Here is a 22,162-nt window from a genome sequence, read left to right on the forward strand (position 1 = left end):
TGTGTGTGTGTGTGTGTGTGTGAGAGAGAGAGAGAGAGAGAGAGAGAGAGCAGACACTGATATGGCGCAGTAAAAATGATGATGATGATATTATTTATACATACAGAATTTATATCCTTACAATTTTAAGTTGAAAATGATGTAGAGATACATTGTTAAATTTGTAGCTGGCAATCTGATTACAAAATGCAACCCTTAAAAATGAGTCTGCTTTTTTATATAGATATATCAGAATGTTAACACATCTGGACTGAACTCTCCAGGATCCTCTTGCATTCACATACTGGTACATAGTGTTATGCCATTTGTTATGTAATTATTTGTAATTGACAGGTTGATTTACCTACACATACTTTAAAGGATCGATCATGTTAATGGGGATGTTACTATTTGTACAAGTTATTATTTTCATGTATTTATATGATAACTTGTATGAATAGTAATCACATCCCCATTAACATTAATATATATATATATATATATATATATATATATATATATATATATATATATATATAATATATATTGAAAATTGATACAAAATAACACGCATGTAAATTGTATGGATTTTTTTAATGTATGGTTAAGTGGTTCATGCAGAATTTGTGCAGGGTTTACTATTTAGTCAGTCACGCAGTAATGTAAAGTTCTGTTCTGTATTTTGCTGTCCAGGGATCAGGCTTTGCACAACATGGAGGACAGTGAGGATCAGCTGTGCCAAGACCAAGTGGTAACACCTCTCTTTACATCCTGGTGTGTTGAGACAAACTCGTAGAAAAGAAAAGTTAGAACAGGTGTCAGTGAACATTCAGGGCTTCTGACAAGTTAAAACCTCTCTTTACATCCTGGTGTGTTGAGACAAACTCGTAGAAAAGAAAAGTTAGAACAGGTGTCAGTGAACATTCAGGGCTTCTGACAAGTTAAAACCTCTCTTAACATCCTGGTGTGTTGAGACAAACTCGTAGAAAATAACAGTTTGAACAGGTGTCAGTGAACATTCAGGGCTTCTGACAAGTTAAAAATCTAGGAGGTTCCAGGCACCCTTCTAATACTGTAAGTCAAGGAGGTCTTAGACTACCTTTAAACTTTAAAAAATTTATTTATTAATTTATAAATATATTTAGTTCATAATTTATTCATTTATTTGTTTGTTTGATTATTTGTTAGATCATTTAATCATTTATTTATTTATTCATTTTTTGAATACTCTATTGCTGGACATATTTCTAAGCAAATCCCTATTGTTACACACAGACAAAGGCTGGCACACCACCTGTTTAAAATTGTCTAGGTTTCTGATCAAGAATTGATAAGGAAGAGTACTCAACAGATGATCCCAGTATCAGGCGTAAGCTATCCTGATGCATGGATTTTCACTCTTTTCGTGTGTTCATTCTGGAAAATTTCAGCTTGTACCAGGGACCTGCTCGATGAACATGCAGTTCATCCATTTTATTTTCAAAGTGTTAGGGAAGAATTTATACACTATTAGAGGCCCTGACATTAGAAAACAGATAATGTTATTCCAGCCAATTAATGTAGAGGCTTGAAGTTGGGAACAGTCATGACACTGCAAGTTGTTGGCTGTTGTTGATGCTGCTATGTGATGCTCCTGTATGTCATGGTATGGCACTGGTTTTCTTCAGTTTCTTAACAAAATGTTCAGACATAGTATAAGATAAAAAGAATAAGTGTGTGTAAAAAAAAAAAAAAAAAAAAAAAAAAAAATCACAAGCATAACCATTACAAAAGAAGAAGAAAGTAGTGCTTGGTTAAAAATTAAAAAGCACAAATCAAAAGTAAATAATGATTTTGCACAATGAATAAAAATTCATAGACCAGTTATTCATCATGAATAGACAGCTCTGGTAGTACCCTTTAAATCTGGCAGCCAGATAGGTTCTGAAATATACCTGTGTTGTTTATTTATGTGTCAACAGTAGTTGCAATTTGTGGAAAGTTAAACAAAAAAAGCTTTTGGAAAATTTCATGAAGTATACGTACACCAATGTTTGCCAGAATCAGTAATTCAGACGAAAAAAATCCATTGAGTTGATAACAATAAAGGGTACTCAAAGTAGTATCTGGGTTAGGTAGTTGGAAAAAAAAAAGAGATAGTGTATTTTTAGTTGACTGTATTTGGTTAGTATAAATTGGCATGAGTTAGTCTACTATATTTTGTTTTGGTAAACTGGTTTTCATGTGCACATTCACTCAAAATTATTGTACACACACACACACATGCCCAGATGTACATGCGCGGGCGCACACACACATGAACACTCCCACATGTGCGCACACACACGCACGCACACACATGAGCACTCTCACATGTGTGCACTCACAAGTACAAACACGTAGACTGGTCAGCAAGTTTGGGTTGCATGTCTGTGTTGACAGGGGAAGGGAGACAAGCGGACAAGGGGAGCCATGAAGCACAGTGCTCAGAGGCAGCTGGCCACCAGCACCTTGAGAGGCCGCACCAAAAGCACACTGCCCCCTGCAGCAAGCTGTGTGAGCCACCACAGGAATGTCGCTGTCTACGCCGGCCCTTTTCACGGGTGAGTCAGTGTGAGGGGGCAGAGCTGACAGGACAGGACAGCTGCACTTTGGTAATAATGACAGTGGATACTTATATAGCACACTATCCAGAAATCTGCTCTTGGTGCTTTACAAAAACACTTTTGTTAACATAGCACATTACATCAGTGTTACATACACACACCAAAATGTGACTACACACACACACACACACACACACACACACACACACACACGCAATGCATACATACATTTTAACATACATGTGTATCTAACAGCTACTCTCAACACACACACACATAGGCAGGCACAAACTTACATAAACACGTGCATGTGCACACACGCGTGCTCACACACACACACACACAATACACATTCATATACATGCATGTAGTTATGTACACATACATATGTATACACACATAGTCAAGCACAGCTAACGAAAAGGAAGTGGACATGCCACAATTGAACTTATTGCTGAAGGAAAAGGTGAGTTTTGAGATGAGGTTTAAAAGATGCAAGGGAATCACAATGACGGAGGTTGTCAGGGAACTTGTTCCACGTCTTTGGCGGTTGAAAAGAAAACGATCTGTGCCCATAGGTCTTACTTCTGACGTGAGGTATCCTGAGAAGTGGAGTATCAGAGGAAGAACAGAGCTGGTGAGACGGGGTATAGATATGGAGGAGTTCAGAAAGATACTTGGGGCCAGATCCGTTGACTGCAGAAAAGGTCAGAGTGGATAGCTTATAGTCTCTTCGATTAGTTTGGTGGGGCCCTGTGACAGATTACTCGCCAATCAAAGCAGGGACTTTTTTTTTTCCCCCAAAGCTTCTGCTGTTCAGAGATAAAAGACAGTTGAAATAAGTTATTTTTCACTTGTGGAATTATTAACAAAGCAAAAAAGCTTTGCCAGATGTGGAAGTGTTGACCCAGGTCTTAAGATGTAATGATACATGGGGGTTGTCATGGCCGCAAAGCCAGCATTTTTATTTTATTATATTTTCTTATGGTCTGGCTGCCTTGCGCTGACACTTCTGCGTTCCTTGTGTACAGGGGACTGCAGGTCAATCTTCAGCATGGATTTACAGATAACATAGTTTCATTAAAGCAGATGGAATCGCACATCTGCAGCTGTAAAGAATAAAGCCCTGTCTGAGCACGCTTTTGACTTATGAGCGGTGAGGTAGTTGTTTTTATGTATGGAAAAGTATTTCAGGAAATTGAACTAGGGTCTGAATATATTTTAGTTTGGTGATTTATGATAGAGTTAAGTTTGAACTTTGGTGTGAATATTTTTTAAGTTTGATGGTTTATGAAAGAGTTAGTAGTGGTGAAGAAAAGGGATTTTAAAGATTCAAAAGGAGGACTTTGTATTTGTGGAAAAGATCATAATTGTTTTTTGTTGTTGTTTTTTTCCGACAGCCAGTTCAGTTACTTTTCAGTTGGCAGAGGTAGAGTTCTCTTCTGTATTGCTTTTGAGATACTGTGTACTGACAATATATAGAGTGATTTTTAGATCCTTTTGTTTGCTGCCCCATCATCTGCACCATTTCAGTGGCATTACTCCCACCCTGTTCAATCAAAATCCTCTATATACAGCCACACCTGGGTTTGTCTGTTGCAGTTCCAGCATTGGCAGTCCTCAAGGAACTATATATGACAGGCTACCAGGGGCTGTATTCAAGAGACCATCATGCCTGTGGGTAAATGTGTGCTGGCGGGTAATCAGCCTGAGGCAAGGCAAACTGCCCGAGGATTAGCAATGCCCGGTATTCAGGAACACAGGAACCTACCCACGGTTCTACAAACCCAAAGGCAATTGACCCTTACTCTCTGACAAGGGTGACTGCCCACGAAGCAGAGGTAAATATGGCGAATCCTTTTGTTGCGTTTGTTTTGTTAAGGGAAAACGCATTTTGCTGAGAGACCGTTACTTGAATATGGCCTCTGATAGTTTGATTTTATCCTTTGCTTGGCAGTCAAAAATGACGAATTGAGACTGGCAGACGTCATTATATTCCATATGAATTACATATGTAGTTGTGAAGTGAGCGCACTTGCAGACGATAAATTATGGAATGCCTTAAGTTTGCAGATTGATGAAATTTGTTCATTCCAGAGAAATATTTGAATCCGAACTCCATTATTCTATTTTAGTTTTGCAAGTAGCTGAAAAGCAGGGAGGACAATGTGTCAGAATGCGAAAGCGTCCCCTAGATTTGACAAGTTGCTGACTCCAATCAATGCTTTGCTACTGAAGCTTTTTTTTTTCTTCTAATTGTCACACTGGCGCATTGTGAAGTAAAAGAGCATGCGCAGAAGGGAATCCCCGGGATGTTTATTTACAGACCACGGGTTAGCTGCCTGAGTGCTCTTTGTGTGTCTTGAATACGAAGATAACCTGGCCTTCAAGGTTAACTGTAATCGCGGGTCCCTGCCCTGTCAAGGGTAACTTGCCTTCAGGCAAAATGATCTTTGTCTTGAATGCGGCCCCAGAAGGCCACACACCAGAGAATATCCTGCACTACTGCTGTGTCACTTTGGTGGCGTCCAGTCATGCCTGTTCTGACTGAACATACTTTGGACACCGCCTGCTAAGCCCCCTTCTAATGACAATAATTGTCGTGGAGCCATACTGAGGGAGCGTGCCCCCAGTGACAGCCCCCTGTGAAGTAGGTCTTTAGAAATAGAATCTATCACTTGACTGAATATGAATTTTCCAGTTTTACCATCTACAGTCTGTAAAATGTGAAAAGTTTTCAGAAACATATTATTGTCATCAGTAGGGTGCTCAGTAGGTGGTGTCCTAAGTTCATCAAATCAGAACAGGCACGACTAAACATCACTGAAGTGACTCATAAGCAGTGCAGGGCCTCCTCTGGTGTGTGGCCTCCTGGCGACCTAACATCGATGGTTCCCTGGGACTGTGACAGATGAACCCAGGTGTGGCCATGTGTGGCGAACTTGGAATGAGTGGCGTGGGGGTAATGCTGCTGAAATGGTGCAGATGCTGGGGCAGCAACCAAAAAAAAAAAAAAAAAACCAACAAAAAAATCCAAATTCCAATTCACAATTACAATAATTGATATATTTGATGCTCAGTTTCTTAAATGATTAAAATTTAAATGTACAATATAATATAGGACTTATTTGGCAGTCTGTTTTCATTGATTTTTAGTAAGTCAACCAGTATTGAACACATCTCACTGAATCGTTAGGTATTTTTGTTTCATCTCCCAAACACCTTTCAGCCCAACTAAATGAACAGATTTGCATTGTACAGTTGCACTCTTATCTAAACACCATAATTCTGAACCATACTGTACTATGCGATGTAAACAGGAATAGAGAATTTTTAATGAAAATGTCCAAAGAATTATTATGAAAAAAAAAGTTTCATCATAGTGTGTAACAATACACTCATTGCTCTGCTCAAACCATCCCTTCATGCAGCTACAAAACTCACATGAGTAGAAACAAGAATTCCAAGTTATTTGTAAGCATTGAAAACTGGTATATCAAAACCAACGTATACCCCTATTTCTCTTGCTGTCAGATAAACTGCCTTTCCTAAAATCCATATTTAATTACACATACTTAACCGTGACCCAACTAGTACAGACTCCGGCAGGCGTCTGACATTCCTGTCCTGTGCAAACAACTATCCGCCTATGCGGAGAAAATGAGAGAACTACGGCCGATAACCTCCCGGAAGTAGGTAACGTCCCCTTTGTCCCCCTGGCTAGCGCCCTCTTTTTCCGGCAGCCATCTCAACACCTGTTCCTGTACACTTCATACGACTAAGTTTTTCGCATTTTCTATCTGTCTATCGATTCTTTGGCGTTTCTGTTTTGTGTCCAATTATGTCTTCAAACAGGTCGCACAATTATGTAGCTCGATTGGGAGATCGGGCTAAAATTAAGACGCGATCGCAATCGATTCGCGATCAGTCTGGGCCCTCTACCTCTGGCTCTCTCAGCAACGCCATCCCCACGCCACCTCCACTTCCTCCGCTACCTCCTGTCGACTCCAGACCCCTACTACCCACTACGCCTCCTCCGGTGACTTCTACAGGTTTGTTAGCCAATGCACAGGTCAGTGGTACCATTCATAATTCCATTTTCGATCTGCGATCGGACTTGACGCAATCCGCGATTTCTCGGCTCTGCCAGTCGGCAGTACCCGAGTCAACCTCCTCTATCCCTTTCCCCATGCCCACAGTCTCAACAAGGGATTACAGCACAAACCCTTTGGGGAAACAACACAATACACTTGCTCTGGATCTGCACGCTAGTCTGGGCCCTATGTGCGATGCGTCCGTGGTGGCGGCCGTGACATCGGATCACAAGCCCCCCACGCGGCATGCCTCGACCGTCTCGGATCCTTTGGCGACCGAGGTGTGTAGGGATGCCCTCCCCATGTGCAGGGAGGAAGGTGGACCACTAGGGGACACGCTTGCCCATACGCGTGCACCCCTCCCCTTGTCACGATTTTCCAATCCAAGGGAGGCAACTCCTGCTTCAGTTCCCTTATCGGTGACCAACGCAGTTACTTCCCTTGCACCGGCACTGCCCCTTGCCTCCAGTGCAGGCGCGTGCACGGTTCCAGCAAGCCATGCAGTGATGTCCACATCTGCCATTCCACCGCCTGCTGCTGTTTTCCAGCCACAAACGGTCTCTCAGCAAGCTGCTCTACCAAACAATCAGCAGCTCATTATCAGCTTGCTGCAGCAATGCTCCACTGTCCTTCCTGGTGCCACACCTTCTCCTGCTACTGCTCCTTCTTCTAATGCAGCACATCTCCTTCCACCACCCCCTGCCACCTACCAGCAGCTCACTCCACTTCAGCAGGGCACACTCAGAGCACCCAGGGCAGCCACACTGGCCACGTGCTCAGCACACAGCCTGAACCATCATCCTATGCCACTGAAGAGACACTTTCTTATGGTGACACGGACACAGAGGAACCACCTTCGGAAGAAAACCAGTTGGTTTCCCTGCAGGAAGCACTAGCCCACCTAGCTTCCTACACTCCAGACCGGGTGGAGACAATTCATGCACCGGGCACGCCTCAATCCTGCGGTGCTATGGAAATTATGGGCATTCACAGATCCTCCCATGACCCCCACTATGCCCTTACACAGTCGCCCATGGTACTTGACGCCCTGCATAATACACTGGCACGCATCAGGGGCCAACCAATCAGCGAGGTCCCCTCTGATTCTGTCCCCAATTTCCCAGCAGCAATGGGTCGAGGGAAATTCTTAAAAACCCTGCCCAGACCCACTTCAAAGCCCCCACTTTTAGCTCCGGGTCCTATCCCGCAAAGGCCCCTGCCTCTTTCTCAGGAAGACCTACTGCTCCTCCCACACAACTCACAGGGCAATCGCACAGTCACATTGACTGACAGATTCCTGATGGACCTGAAAGAAGCTGCCAGGTTATCCCTTGAATCAACTGCAGCCATAGACAATTTCCTGGCGGGCCTGGCCACAGCACTGATGGAAACACCAGCTGATCCACCAGCCGGCCTCAACATCTCGGTCTTCTCTCCCTTCGTACAGCAGATCGCCCAGCTCCTTATGCGCTCTGCCAATATCCAAGCACAGGCCTACATGAACGTGATTTTGGCCAGGAGGGACGCTGTGCTCGACCGCTCTCCATACGTGTGTTCTCTGCCAGAACATGCTTCCCTCAGAGCGCTTCCTCCCACTGATGGTTCCCTTTTTGGTCAGGGCTTCCCCACTGCGGCCATAAAACGCCGCGCAGACTTGGGTAGGGACCTTGCCCTTGGCGCAGGCCCTCTCCGCACTCCGGCACACCCGCGGCACACTCAACGGCATCAACCCTACACCTTCAGGCGTAGCAACATTACCTCCTTAGGACCGCGCCCGCGCCAGTCCACACCGGCAAATGCCAGAGAACAACCCAGGGCACAACCCAGGGGCCAGCCCAGGCCGTACAGGCGCTAGCCGCACACACTCCGCCCTCCACGCAGGCCAGCAGCCAACTCCACACCGGCCCACCCCCAATGACTTGCCCCCGCCCTTCACCCGCCACTCGTGCACCAACAGCCAGCAGGAAGCCTATCCAGGCACATGCCAGCGTGGCTGTCTCTTCCAGCATGCGAGTGGGTCCTCCAGGTGATAGGGTCGGGGTTCCGCCTGCCTTGGCTCTCCTCCAAGGCACCTCTCACTCTCTCTCCTCCTCCCTTCCCCCCCCCACAGGGCGACGCAGCTTGCTCAGCCCTGCGGGACGAAATACTCTCTCTTCTCCACAAAGAGGCCATAGAAGAAGCTCCTCCTCTCTCTCCGGGCTTCTTCGGCTGCATTTTTGTCATTCCCAAAACCTCTGGCGGATGGCGGCCAGTCCTAGACCTTTCTCCTCTAAACAACTATCTCCAGCACAAACCATTCCGCATGGAATCACCTACGTCAATCAGGGACTCCATCAGGCAAGGCGACTGGGCAGTCTCCATAGACCTCACAGACGCTTACTTCCATATCCTCGTTCACCCCAGGGACCGCAAGTGGCTCCGCTTCTCATGGGAAGGCAAGTCCTTCCAGTTCAGAGCCCTTCCATTTGGCCTTGCTCCAGCCCTGTGGGTCTTCACCAGGGTGGTCAGGGAACTATGTTTGGCCCTCAGGAGCAAGGGCATACGCCTGAGGGTCTACCTAGACGACTGGTTGATCCTTGCAGAGAGCAAGGCCCTCTGCCAGCATCACCTCAACCTCGTCTTGAACCAGTGCCAAGCACTGGGCTTTCTGATGAACACAGAAAAATCGGAACTGGAGCCCTCTCAACAGTTCGAATTCCTGGGTATGGCGATCGATTCAGTATCAATGACCATACGTCCGGCCATGCCTCGCCTCCACAGGCTACACAGCCTCCTTTCTCATCTATCACAGGCAACCTCGGCGTCAGCCAGGGAACTTGCCTCTCTGCTGGGCTTCATGGAATCCCTTGCTGCACTTGTCCCCTTGTGCAGACTACACAAACGTCCATTTCAGCGTCACTTCCAGGACAGGTGGTCCCAGTCTTCTCAGACATGGGACACCCGTATTCCTCTAGGCACATGGTTCTCACAGTCGACCCAGCGCTGGATGGACATGCAATGGCTCAACGCCGGGGTTCCCATCTCGAACCCAACACCGGATGCAGAACTATACACAGATGCCTCCAACATGGGCTGGGGTGCTCACATGGAGAACCACACAGCGTCGGGGACTTGGTCCCCACATCAGCAGTCATGGCACATCAACAAACTGGAACTGGAGGCGGTCTTGCCCTCCAGCACATCCTCCCCCATGTTTCGCGCAGGTCGATCTTGCTATGCACTGACAACACGACGGTAGCATGTTATCTGAACAAACAGGGGGGAGCTCACTCACACCAGCTGTCCCAGCATGCGGAGACAGTCCTCCTCTGGTGTCAAGAGCACAACATCCACCTGACAGCACGACATGTCCCAGGCAAGCTCAACATTCTAGCAGATTACCTCAGCAGATCCCACACAGTGCTACAGACGGAGTGGACCCTGTCACACTCAACACTTCAGCCGATCTGGGACCATTGGCACAAACCACATGTGGATCTCTTCGCCACAAGATTCAACTTCCGCATTCCAACATACGTCTCCCCAGTCCCAGACCCGCAGGCCTGGGCCGTGGACGCCCTGTCGATCAGCTGGTCCAGCCTTTCGGGGTATGCCTTCCCCCCACTTCCAATCATGGGAAAAGTCCTCAGAAAGGCAAGGCTGGAGAGTGCCACCCTGATTCTCATTGCACCCCACTGGCCAGCACAGCCGTGGTTCCCCGACCTTCTCCACCTCACTCATGTTCCCCCACTCCGCCTTCACATCGGCAGACACTCCCTAGTCCAGCCCCGCTCGGGCATCCCCCACGGAAACCCAGAGGTTCTCAACCTACACGCCTGGCTACTGTGCGGGAATCTCTGTCAGCACTAGGCGCCTCCGATGACACAGCTGACCTTGTGTGCAGGTCACATCGCAAAGGCACTCAAGGCGTTTACTCCGCACACTGGAATCGCTGGCTCTCCTGGTGCTCAACCCACTCAGTCAATCCCACACACCCATCCAACATGGACCTCGCCAACTTTCTTGCCTTCCTCTCCTCCTCCAAAGGCCTCTCCGCCTCTGCAGTATGCGTCCCCTCTTTCTCAGATGACCCCCTGCTTAGGGCATTAGTCCGAGGGGCTTCCCTCAGTCATGCACGTACATCCCCCCGGACCCCTTCTTGGGACCTTTTTCTGGTCCTGCAATACCTCCGCAAGGCACCCTTCGAACCCCTTGCTATAGCTCCCTTCAAGCTGCTCTCCATGCTGACACTCTTTCTCATCTCACTCGCCTCAGGCAGGTGTTGTAGTGAGGTCCATGCCCTCAGTGGCGTCACACAGGATATAGCCTTTGAGCCGGACGGATCTATCTCACTTAGATTCCTCCCTGAATTTCTTGCCAAAAATCAGACTTCCAGTAAACCCTCTCCCATTCTTTTCATCAAACCACTCTCTTCCATTCTAGCCCATGATGACGAGGACAGATTCCTCTGCCCGGTCAGGGCCCTGCACATATACCTCAAAAGGTCGCGTCCCTTCCGAGCGTCCAAGCGATGCCTCTTCATTAGCTGGAACCTGGACCAGCCACGTGACATTAGCAAAACGTCGCTGTCTCGATGGATAGTCAATGTGATTAAAGGTGCATATGCAGACGTAGGATTGAGACTTGATGCCTCCTCAGCCAGGGCACATGAAGTCAGAGCGTGGTCCTCTTCTCTTGCCTTAGTGCACTCAACAGGGCTGCAAGACATCTTGGATGCCGCCTACTGGAAAAATCCTGCCACCTTCATCGACTTCTACCTGAGAGATGTCGCACGCCTGCGGGATGATGGCTCAAGAGGCATCGCTTCTGTGGTAGTTGCACAGCAGGCCATCGCAGCACAGACAGTAGAACAGGCAAGCCCGCCACCTTGTCGCGCTATTCTGCACTAGTTGGGTCACGGTTAAGTATATGTAATTAAAAGGAAATTTTCTATCTAAAATTACGTTTAAATAACATACTTACCGTGACCCAAATTTAAGACCCTCCCATCCTCCCCGCTTCCTGTTCTCCCTGCTCGCTGCGCTGCTGCTGGCATATTGCCGTCAAAAGAGGGCGCTAGCCAGGGGAACAAAGGGGACGTTACCTACTTCCGGGAGGTTATCGGCCGTAGTTCTCTCATTTTCTCCGCATAGGCGGATAGTAGTTTGCACAGGACAGGAATGTCAGACCCCTGCCGGAGTCTGCACTAGTTGGGTCACAGTAAGTATGTTATTTAAACGTAATTTTAGATAGAAAATTTCCTTTACTCTCTCTAGAATATTACGCTCTCTAGAATACACATCCCTGCAACATGCACTCATGCACACACACACACACACACACACACACACACACTTTTCTGAATCAATTTACCAAGAAATTCCTGATTACCATGATTGTTCCACACATATTTTTCTATCACCTTTATGGCATTACAATTGTTACTTCTGACAAAGTTAACATTTGAAAAAATAAATATAATGCTCAGGAGGAAAAGTGATCAGATTCAGTTCGATCAGCGTCACATTATTGTCCACATATCACAAACAAGTTAAAATAAAAGTCATATGACAAAATGAAATAATCGTTAACACTGCATCCATTTACCCCTGTATGTACAGTGACCTTCATGATCACCTTTGTATATTCCGTTTTGTATTGTCAGACCCAAGGCACTGCACATGTTTAACATTGATTTTCCATATGATTCTTTGTGTGTATCCTCAGAATTATGATTGCAATTCTTTGAGCAGCTCTTTATGATAAGATTCAATGCTATCATTTGATGGTTGTGAAGGAGAAGTATTAGAAAATCTGCTGTTAAGATTGCAACACCATCAAGGTCTAACAGTAGATTAGTCAGTCTTCAAGTAAAGAAATACCACGATCATAATCCAAATAAGCATAGAAAAAAAAGCATAGAAAAGAGAATGTACACACGAAGGGAGCATCTTTCAAACATCCAAATAACTGTTTATCAGTAATAAATGCACATAATTATATTTTCAGGTTTTCAGAGTTTTTTCAGAGTTTGTTTATTCCCATTAACTCTTTTGAGTCATAGAGAAACAAAGAAACATGACAATAACAGGATGACGGCCACAGAGGAAGAGCGAGGATAATTTAAAAAGAAGAAACAAAAGGGGGAATAATACAAATGGGGGAAAAATAAAATGATATAAAAGGCCAAATGTAATCATCAGTCTGGTACAGTGCAATAGGAATGGACAAATGCACAGATCACAACTTAGATTTACAATACAGCTCTGTATCTGACTAGTTGAGCCTGAACTGGGAACTGGGGGGTTAGTTGGAGCATTTATTTGCAAATTTTGTATGAAGGGACAAAACTCTTTCCTAATCATTCTGTACCACCTGGTTTTCCCTCTTGCCTGGTAAATTTAATTTCAGATTATTTTTTATAATACATGGAAAACGCAGGAAATAAATCAGTTTTACAATCTTCTTCAAATGTTTCAGCAATGGAGATATATATATAGAGAGAATTTTATTTATTTTACAAGGGTAAAGGAATAAGCACAAAGTACTTGTTTACATCTGGCCCTCTGGGCAAGAATAATAATTGAAAGAAAAAAAAAAAAAAAAAAAGAAGGAGAAAAGGAAGAAAAGCAATAATAATAAAAAAAAATCGAGAGTCCAGTTCACAACAGCAACATCAACATTACATAAACATGTACAAACATAAGCATAGATACTTAATGTATAATACAGTGACACGAGACAGAGAGAGGTGTACACATGTACACAGACTTGACAATCATTAAAGCTCTGTGCCACATGTGTCAAACTTCCTTGTTGAAAACTTCTATTGGGTAACAAAAACCAGTTGGTGCATGCCGTCCCAGCAGACTGGTTGAGCGAGGGGAACACGATACTACCTACCACTGCTGTTCACTGTCAGTGTGTGTCTGTCTGTCACAGTGAGGAAGTGGTGGTCTAGTTGCAGTGTACAGCAGTATCATGTGCTGTCTGTGGTTCTCGTGGTCATCCTGTGTTTTCTTCTGCTGTGTGCTGCTGCAGACTACAGGTGGGGATGACTGTCGCTGTGTGATCACGTCTGGTTGTGTGGGGAAAAGAACGTGGATCATAACCAGGGTCTGAGGGCACTGTGCAGGCAGTGTGTGTGTGGAGGGGTGCGGGGGTGGGGGTGGAGGGGGGGTTGGGGGTGGGGGGCAGATGGGGGAGGTGTGTGGGGGGGTGTCCTCTTTAATTTCACAATGTTAGCCGACTAGAGCACAGGGGGAAATAACTGCTGGGGAGGGAAAACCACTGTTCACACATGTGAGTGAATAAATGTGTGTGTATTTGGTGTGTGTGTATTCAGTGTGTGTGTGCTTTTTGAATGATCTGACTTAAGGTACAGTTCTCCTGATGATATGGGCATTTTGGCTATCTTGTGTAAATGTGATAACCCAGTGTTCGGTTGTCTGTCTGAGTGTGTGTGTGTGTGTGTGTGTCTGTGTTTGTTTTATCTTCAGTTTAACGTCTGTTCACTATAAGTGTTTTTAGACGGAAAGGAGTCAAGTAGTGGATAAAGGAAAGGGAGTGCATGTGAATATTAGTGTAAAAAAGTGTTCATGTTATGTATCAGAGGGAAGGTAGATTATTATAAGAAAAAGTCTTAAGAGATTGGGGTGTATATTGAATGAGATGTCATGGGGGGGGGGGGGGGGGGGGGGGGGGGGGGGGAGAATATGTATATGCATATCAACAAGTATTAACCTACAACAATGTAAATATAAATAACACCATTAATTAATTGTAATACATCAAAGGAGGATACCAACTGAACTGGAGTTTAAAATTTCTGAAAACATTCTAAGCAATGAATAATCATTCAAAATCTTTTCAGTGGCGAATGAAATATTGGAAGAAAAGTTATCAATTACATCTTTTGGAATTAACTGGTCTTATGCTCGGACAATGAACGAGTAGATGGCTTACAGTTATTTGTTTACCGCATATACATGTTTGTGTGTGTGTGTGTGTGTGTGTGTGTGTGTTTGTGTGTGTGTGTGTGTGTGTGTGTGTGTTGTGGGCGTGTTTGTGCGTGTATGCGTGTGTGTGTGCATTTCAAAGAGTCATGGTGACATGATACGTGTTGACAGGTACATGTATTGAGAACTCTGTGTGTGTGTGTGTGTGTGTGTGTGTGTGTGTGTGTGTGTGTGTGTGTGTGTGTGTGAGACATGATACGTGTTGACAGGTACATGTATTGAGAACTGTGTGTGTGTGTGTGTGTGTGTGTGTGTGACATGACACGTGTTGACAGGTACACGTATTGAGAACTGTGTGTGTGTGTGTGTGTGTGTGTGACATGACACGTGTTAACAGGTACACGTATTGAGAACTGTGTGTGTGTGTGTGTGTGTGTGTGTGTGACATAACACGTGTTGACAGGTACACGTATCACGAACTGTGCCTCTGGTTCTGTGGAGGTGGTGGCGGACACTGCAGACTTCTCTCTGACCTGTGTGGAGTACACCGGCACTGTACAGTGGAGATACACAGTATCCACTCAACCAGATAATTTTCTTATTATCGGCAGCTGTGGGTCCTCCTGTCAGTTGGACAGAGAGGGTTTGTCACGTTCCTTCTCTCTGACCCAGCTCTCTGCCACCTCCAGTCGTCTGGGCTTAAAGAGCACCATCACTTCAGCCAGTCTTCCTGTTTTCACTTACTTCTGTGCTGACTCCTCCTGCTCAGTCAGCATTGTGGGTAGGTCTGATACTGTGTGTGTGTGTGTGTGTGTGTGTGTGTGTGTGTGTGTGTGAACACACTGTCTGTCTCCCACTGTCTCTCTGTGTTTCTTGTTTCCCAGTCCTGTGTGGGTGTGTGTTCAGCTGTCGGAGATGAGTTTCTGTCGGTCTGTTTTTTTCCCCTCTTTTTCTGTGTGTGTGTGTGTGTGTGTGTGTGTGTGTGTGTGTGTGTGTGTGTGTGTGTGTGTGTGTGTGTGTATGTGTCTGTTTCTTGTCTGTCTATTTCTCTGCCATTTTTTCTCATTTAGTTTTGAGAAGTGTAGACCCAATTTAGTGTGAGGACTGGATGAAAAAAGCATGCCAGTGTTTATTTGTTATCCTCAGAAGTAAGGAAATTTGTCTTGTCTTGTCTTGTCTTGTCTTCTCTGTCTGTCTGTCTCTGTGCTCTCTGTCTCTGCTCTCTATCTCTTTGCCTTTGCCCTCAGTCTTTTTCTCTGTCTTTGTGTCTGTCTCTGTGTCTCTCTCTGTCTCAGTGTCTGTCTCTGTGTCTCTCTCTGTCTCTGTCTGCTTCTTGATCTGTCCCTGTGTGTCTATTTCTCTGTCATTTTTCTCATTTAGTTTTGAGAAGTGTAGACCCAATTTTGTGTGAGGACTGGATGAAAAAAGAAGCATGCCAGTGCTTATTTGTTATCCTCAGAAGTAAGGAAGTTTGTCTTGTCTTCTCTGTCTGTCTGTCTGTCTGTCTCTGCTCTCTATCTCTTGCCTTTGCCCTCTCCATGTTTTGTCTGTCTCTCTTCCACATATTAACACATATTCAGTTCTTGGCTATGGACAGTAGTGGGAAACAGACATTGTTGGGAGAGAGATGCTTCCTCTGATTGAGAAGTTGAAAGTTGTATTGATGGATTGGCCTTGAGCCACAATACAAAGGTGGTTTGTGGGAGCTAAGTCAAAATGGGAGGGGACAGGGGAAGTGGGTATCTCTGACTGTGACACTGGATTGGGATTGACCCACAGACACATTCCTGCCAGTACTGAAGCACATTGTTCCAGAGCATTGTCTTTTTCATTTACACTTTGCATGAGTTTGATCATTTCAAAAAAGAGCTGGTAATGGTGCTTTGGTTTTCAAACCTTGCTGGAACTTTCTGTCTGCTTTGCCTGGACATGGCTGTCTGAGAAAGATAGGATTAAAAAAAGAACATCAGGAGAGACAGATTAAAACTAAATTGAAGCAAGAATTAAATACAAAGTTGCGTGTCTCTGCTATTCTGCTTTCCACTCTGCAGGACCTACATATCTTTCTGATCTCATCAGTGTTCATACTCCCACAAGAAGTCTCTGCTCTTCCTCTGACTGTTACCTTTTGAAACTTCCTCGTGTCAACACAAGAATCTATGGTGAATGTTCTTTCTTCTATGCTGCTCCTCACATCTGGAACAACCTTCCTCATCATATCCGTGCATCTGATTCTGTTTCTGCTTTTCGCTCATCACTAAAAACTCATCTTTTAAAAGCCTATCTATAAGTACTCTCAGCTTGCTTGTTCTCCAACACAACCCATGTCAGCTCACTTTGGATGTATGGAGAGTGGGAAAGGGAGAGTGTGTGGAGGAAGTGGGGGGTTGATAAAGAGTGGTCATGAATGATTTGTAACTTGTAATGTTTTTCTTTCATGTAAAGTGCCCTGAGCTCTTAGAGAGAAAGGGTGCTATGTAAATGTACATTATTATTATTATTATTATTATTATTATTATTATTATTATTATAAGATACATGCATTTATTTAAAATGACTGCTTCATGTAAATTTTGCTAATGACAGTAGTTGCACTGCTTGCAACAAACCTGTTCCTTTTTGAGTTGTTCTGTATAAAGGGGAAATAATTCCTGCATGATTTCTCCAAAGAGCCAGGAAAAAACAACAACAGGGGGCCATCTGACAGTTTGTGCAGTGTGCGGAGTGAGGCCAGTAGCCAACAAAGCCACTCCCACGGCCAGTCTGCATGGCCAGCTGGCTGTGCACTCACCGGAATATATTGGGGTTAACACTCAAAATCTTGCAGTGTTTCCTGTTTTGTCTTGATTAATTATTTGTACATTTAGGTATATAATGGCGTTGTTTTCTTTTTCTCTCTTCCCCTCCCTTCTCTGTCTCAGTCTCTCTCTGTCCCTGTGCCCTGGGCACATCTGATGTGTACACATTGTATAGGACAGGTGTGTTAGTACATGGTGCCCTGGGCACATCTGGTGTGTACACTGTGTAGGACAGGTTTGTTAGTACATGGTGCCCTGGGCACATCTGGTGTGTAAACATTGTGTAGGACAGGTGTGTGAGTACATGGTGCCCTGGGCACATCTGGTGTGTACACATTGTGTAGGACAAGTGTGTGAGTACATGGTGCCCTGGGCACATCTGGTGTGTACACATTGTGTTGTACAGGTGTGAGTACATGGTGCCCTGGGCACATCTGGTGTGTAAACATTGTGTAGGACAGGTGTGTGAGTACATGGTGCCCTGGGCACATCTGGTGTGTACATATTGTGTAGGACAAGTGTGTGAGTACATGGTGCCCTGGGCACATCTGGTTTGTACACATTGTGTTGTACAGGTGTGAGTACATGGTGCCCTGGGCACATCTGGTGTGTACACATTATGTAGGACAGGTGTGTTAGTACATGGTGCCCTGGGCATATCTGGTGTGTACACACTGTGTAGGATAGGTGTGTGAGTACATGGTGCCCTGGGCACATCTGGTGTGTACACTGTGTAGGACAGGTGTAACTGTATGAGTACATCTGGTGTGTACACATTGTGTAGGACAGTTGTATGAGTACATGGTGCCCTGGGCACATCTGGTGTGTACACACTGTAGGATAGGTGTGTAGGTACATGGTGCCCTGGGCACATCTGGTGTGTACACATTGTGTAGGACAGGTGTGTGAGTACATGGTGCCCTGGGCACATCTGGTGTGTACACATTATGTAGGACAGGTGTGTTAGTACATGGTGCCCTGGGCATATCTGGTGTGTACACACTGTGTAGGATAGGTGTGTGAGTACATGGTGCCCTGGGCACATCTGGTGTGTACACTGTGTAGGACAGGTGTAACTGTATGAGTACATCTGGTGTGTACACATTGTGTAGGACAGTTGTATGAGTACATGGTGCCCTGGGCACATCTGGTGTGTACACACTGTAGGATAGGTGTGTAGGTACATGGTGCCCTGGGCACATCTGGTGTGTACACATTGTGTAGGACAGGTGTGTGAGTACATGGTGCCCTGGGTACATCTGGTGTGTACACACTGTGTAGGACAGGTGTGTGAGAACATGGTACCCTGGGTACATCTGGTGTGTACACATTGTGTAGGACAGGTGTGTGAGTACATGGTGCCCTGGGCACATCTGGTGTGTACACATTGTGTAGGACAGGTGTGTGAGTACATGGTACCCTGGGCACATCTGGTGTGTACACATTGTGTAGGACAGGTGTGTGAGTACATGGTGCCCTGGGCACATCTGGTGTGTACACATTGTGTAGGACAGGTGTGTGAGTACATGGTGCCCTGGGTACATCTGGTGTGTACACACTGTGTAGGACAGGTGTGTGAGTACATGGTGCCCTGGGTACATCTGGTGTGTACACACTGTGTAGGACAGGTGTGTGAGTACATGGTGCCCTGGGCACATCTGGTGTGTACACACTGTGTAGGATAGGTGTGTGAGTACATGGTGCCCTGGGCACATCTGGTGTGTACACACTGGGTAGGACAGGTGTGTGAGTACATGGTGCCCTGGACACATCTGGTGTGTACACTGTGTAGGACAGGTGTGTTAGTACATGGTGCCCTGGGCACATCTGGTGTGTACACTGTGTAGGACAGGTGTGTTAGTACATGGTGCCCTGGACACATCTGGTGTGTACACACTGGGTAGGACAGGTGTGTTAGTACATGGTGCCCTGGGCACATCTGGTGTGTACACACTGGGTAGGACAGATGTGAATGTACATGGTGCTCTGGACACATCCAGAGTTTACAGAGTGTAGGACAGGTGTGTAAGTGCATGATGCCCTGGGCATGTCTGGTGCACACATGACAATGTGACCACTATTCACATTTATCTGAGCCAAACACAGCATTCTATAGATACATTGTTTATCTGGCTGCTTGTCTGTGTGAATACATATTGTGTCCCATGTGAGACTTTGAGCGAATATAAGCCTGACACTTCTATGTATCAAAATCAAAACCATATACATGCTACATGTAATCATGCTGCCATACTTTGTGAGATTAAATTTACATTCATTGAGACCAGCTAAAGACATTCCACTTATTTCGGAAACAAAAGTGCTTGTGCAGTAATGGTAAATGTGTGCAGCAACAACCACCATTCAGACAAGAGGAAATATATCAGACACACACATGTGAATGGAACAGTTTACACCTGTCCCAAGAAAAATATTGTCTGGCTGCTACTCTATACTCCTGCAGTGTAGAACAGTTTTCAGTTTGTGAGGACAGAGTGAAATGGTTATTTACACACCAAATTGCTTTCAACTTTCCAAGTAGTTTGCAACCATAACAATTCTGACTGCTCTCAGAATCAAATGATGCATATATATATATATATATATATATATATGTGTGTGTGTGTGTGTGTGTGTGTGTGTGTGTGTGTGTGTGTGTTGTTGTTGTTGTTGTTGTTTATGGGGAAAGATTTTGGGATGGGGGAAGGGAGGGGGTGGGGGAGGGGGGAGAAAGAGAGAGAAAAATCAGGTCATCCGTCCAGCCTGACTCAAACCACAGACTTTATATCTTGATTGTCACTTCTGAGGTGGTTGTGTGGTCCTCATGGCTACAGCTGAAAAAAATCATTGGCCCTGGACCAGCTAATTACCGTTGATTGACATTTGTTGTATCTTTAAATTAAATGATGCAGCTTTTAGGTAATTAGCATCAGACCTGTTTAGTTTCCATGGTGACTGGTAAACAATCCATCAGGCTGCACACACTGACAGCAGGACTCTTGTTGTCTTTGTTCTGTAGAGGTCTGTTTGGCCATGGTCACTGGATTCTATTGAAGTCAGTCCCGTTCATTTTTTGGGGCTGTGGTATTTCATTGGTGTACTTTGAACATAATATGATTGTGTGTGTGTGTGTGTGTGTGTGTGTGTGTGTGTGTGTGTGTGTGTGTGTGTGTGTGTGTGTGTGTGTGTGTGTTACAGTTCACGCTGAGTTATCCACACCCACCCTCACAGTGACCACACCGGCCACAGGCTCTGGGTGGACAGTGAGGGGCAATGTGAACATTACAAGGATCTTCTCGTCAGCTGGACAGTACTCGTGTGTGTGGGAAGAGAAACGTCCAGGTGTAAGTTCTTGTGACAGTAGTCTGTACGTCATGTGGACAGTGCGTGTGGCTGACATATGACAAGGAGCAAACTGTAAAGTGATTTCAGAAATTCACACTCTAGAATTGTCAGCCCCCCCCCCGCCCCCCCACACACACACCCCACCCCCCAAAAAACAAACAAACAGAAGAACAAAATTAAAGAAGAAAAAAGGTGATGATGATCAGTGACGTTACAAGATAACCCCTGCGTACCTTCACAGTATGAACCCAGAGGACCAGGATTCAGTGTCACCATTTAAGATTTAAAAAGGAATGTTGAATTTGAGTAATAATTATTTTTGTCTGTTTTTGACAAAAGTGTAACAGTGGGAAGTGGAGGGGATGTCACACTTGTGCTGAATATCCCTGACATCTGCTGACTCTGGGGTGTCTGCCACCTGAATGATGACCACAGCAGGTTGAAATACTGACAGACACTGATTTGAGCTCATCAGTGAAACAGGTGTTGGCTGTGAAAGAAACTACTCACACTGAATTAGTGAATGATACTTTATACAGTTAAACAAAAACACACAAAAAACAAACAAACAAACTACTATCTAACACACTGTACCTCTGTCTATTTGTGAATGTGTGTGTGTGTGTGTGTGTGTGTGTGTGTGTGTTTGAATGTGAGCATGTGTATGTGTGTGGGAAAGTGAGCATGTGTGGTACATGAACACCATTTTTTTGTGTTGGTATCTTTACTGAGAAACTACTTGATAAAATTGCATATACATGTATTAGATTGTTTAGGAATTCTTACACCCCAAAAATCTTTACGACAGTACTGTAAGTATATGTTGTAAACTTTATGATGAGATCCTGATTATATTATTGATTAGTGTTAAGTAAATCTATGAACAAAACGCAAATGAAATGGTATCAAACTGGGCTGACATGTCTCAGTGTTGTTTATTTCAGAGCGGGTCGTACACACAGATCGTCAGCAAAGCCCCCACCATTGATCCCCCTGCCAGCAGTACTTCTGTCAGGACTGGTCGCTGTGATTTCCCTGACAGAACATTGTCTGCTACTGCTGGTACTTACACCTACAGGGTGACTGTCTCTCCTGGTCAGACCGTGAAGACAGACAGCAGTGTGGTTGTGGGTACGTCTTTAAGCTTTTCACACACACACACACACACACACACACACACACACACACACACACACACACACACACACACACACAAACAGACAGACACACGCACACACACACACACGCACACACACACACAAATGCACAAATGTGCATGCACACAATATGTTAATATTCATTTGCACTCACACACACACACACATCACAGGAAAACACACCATGCATGCATACAGACATTTACACGTTCGCATGTACACACACAACAGAAGAAAAAGCCACATGACAGGAGGTCTGTGTGTATA

General features: G+C 45.1%; 1 protein-coding gene and 1 long non-coding RNA gene across 2 annotated transcripts in view; both read left to right on the plus strand.

Moving 5' to 3' along the window:
- Positions 1-2,536, plus strand: part of LOC143277493 (uncharacterized) — a 3,783-nt gene extending 1,247 nt beyond the window's left edge. Inside the window, exons 3-4 of the long non-coding RNA XR_013053743.1 lie at positions 673-753; positions 2,401-2,536. This is a non-coding gene — a long non-coding RNA (uncharacterized LOC143277493). The remainder of the gene's footprint in view (positions 1-672; positions 754-2,400) is intronic.
- Positions 2,537-4,267: 1,731 nt separating this feature from the next.
- Positions 4,268-22,162, plus strand: part of LOC143277372 (uncharacterized) — a 42,405-nt gene continuing 24,510 nt past the window's right edge. Inside the window, exons 1-5 of the mRNA XM_076582154.1 lie at positions 4,268-4,405; positions 13,580-13,685; positions 15,059-15,376; positions 20,592-20,737; positions 21,683-21,869. Of these exons, the coding sequence (XP_076438269.1) occupies positions 13,619-13,685; positions 15,059-15,376; positions 20,592-20,737; positions 21,683-21,869 (718 nt within the window). The 5' untranslated portion in view covers positions 4,268-4,405; positions 13,580-13,618. The remainder of the gene's footprint in view (positions 4,406-13,579; positions 13,686-15,058; positions 15,377-20,591; positions 20,738-21,682; positions 21,870-22,162) is intronic.

Source organism: Babylonia areolata, chromosome 34 (assembly GCF_041734735.1).
Source record: "Babylonia areolata isolate BAREFJ2019XMU chromosome 34, ASM4173473v1, whole genome shotgun sequence".
Lineage (NCBI taxonomy): Eukaryota > Metazoa > Mollusca > Gastropoda > Neogastropoda > Buccinidae > Babylonia > Babylonia areolata.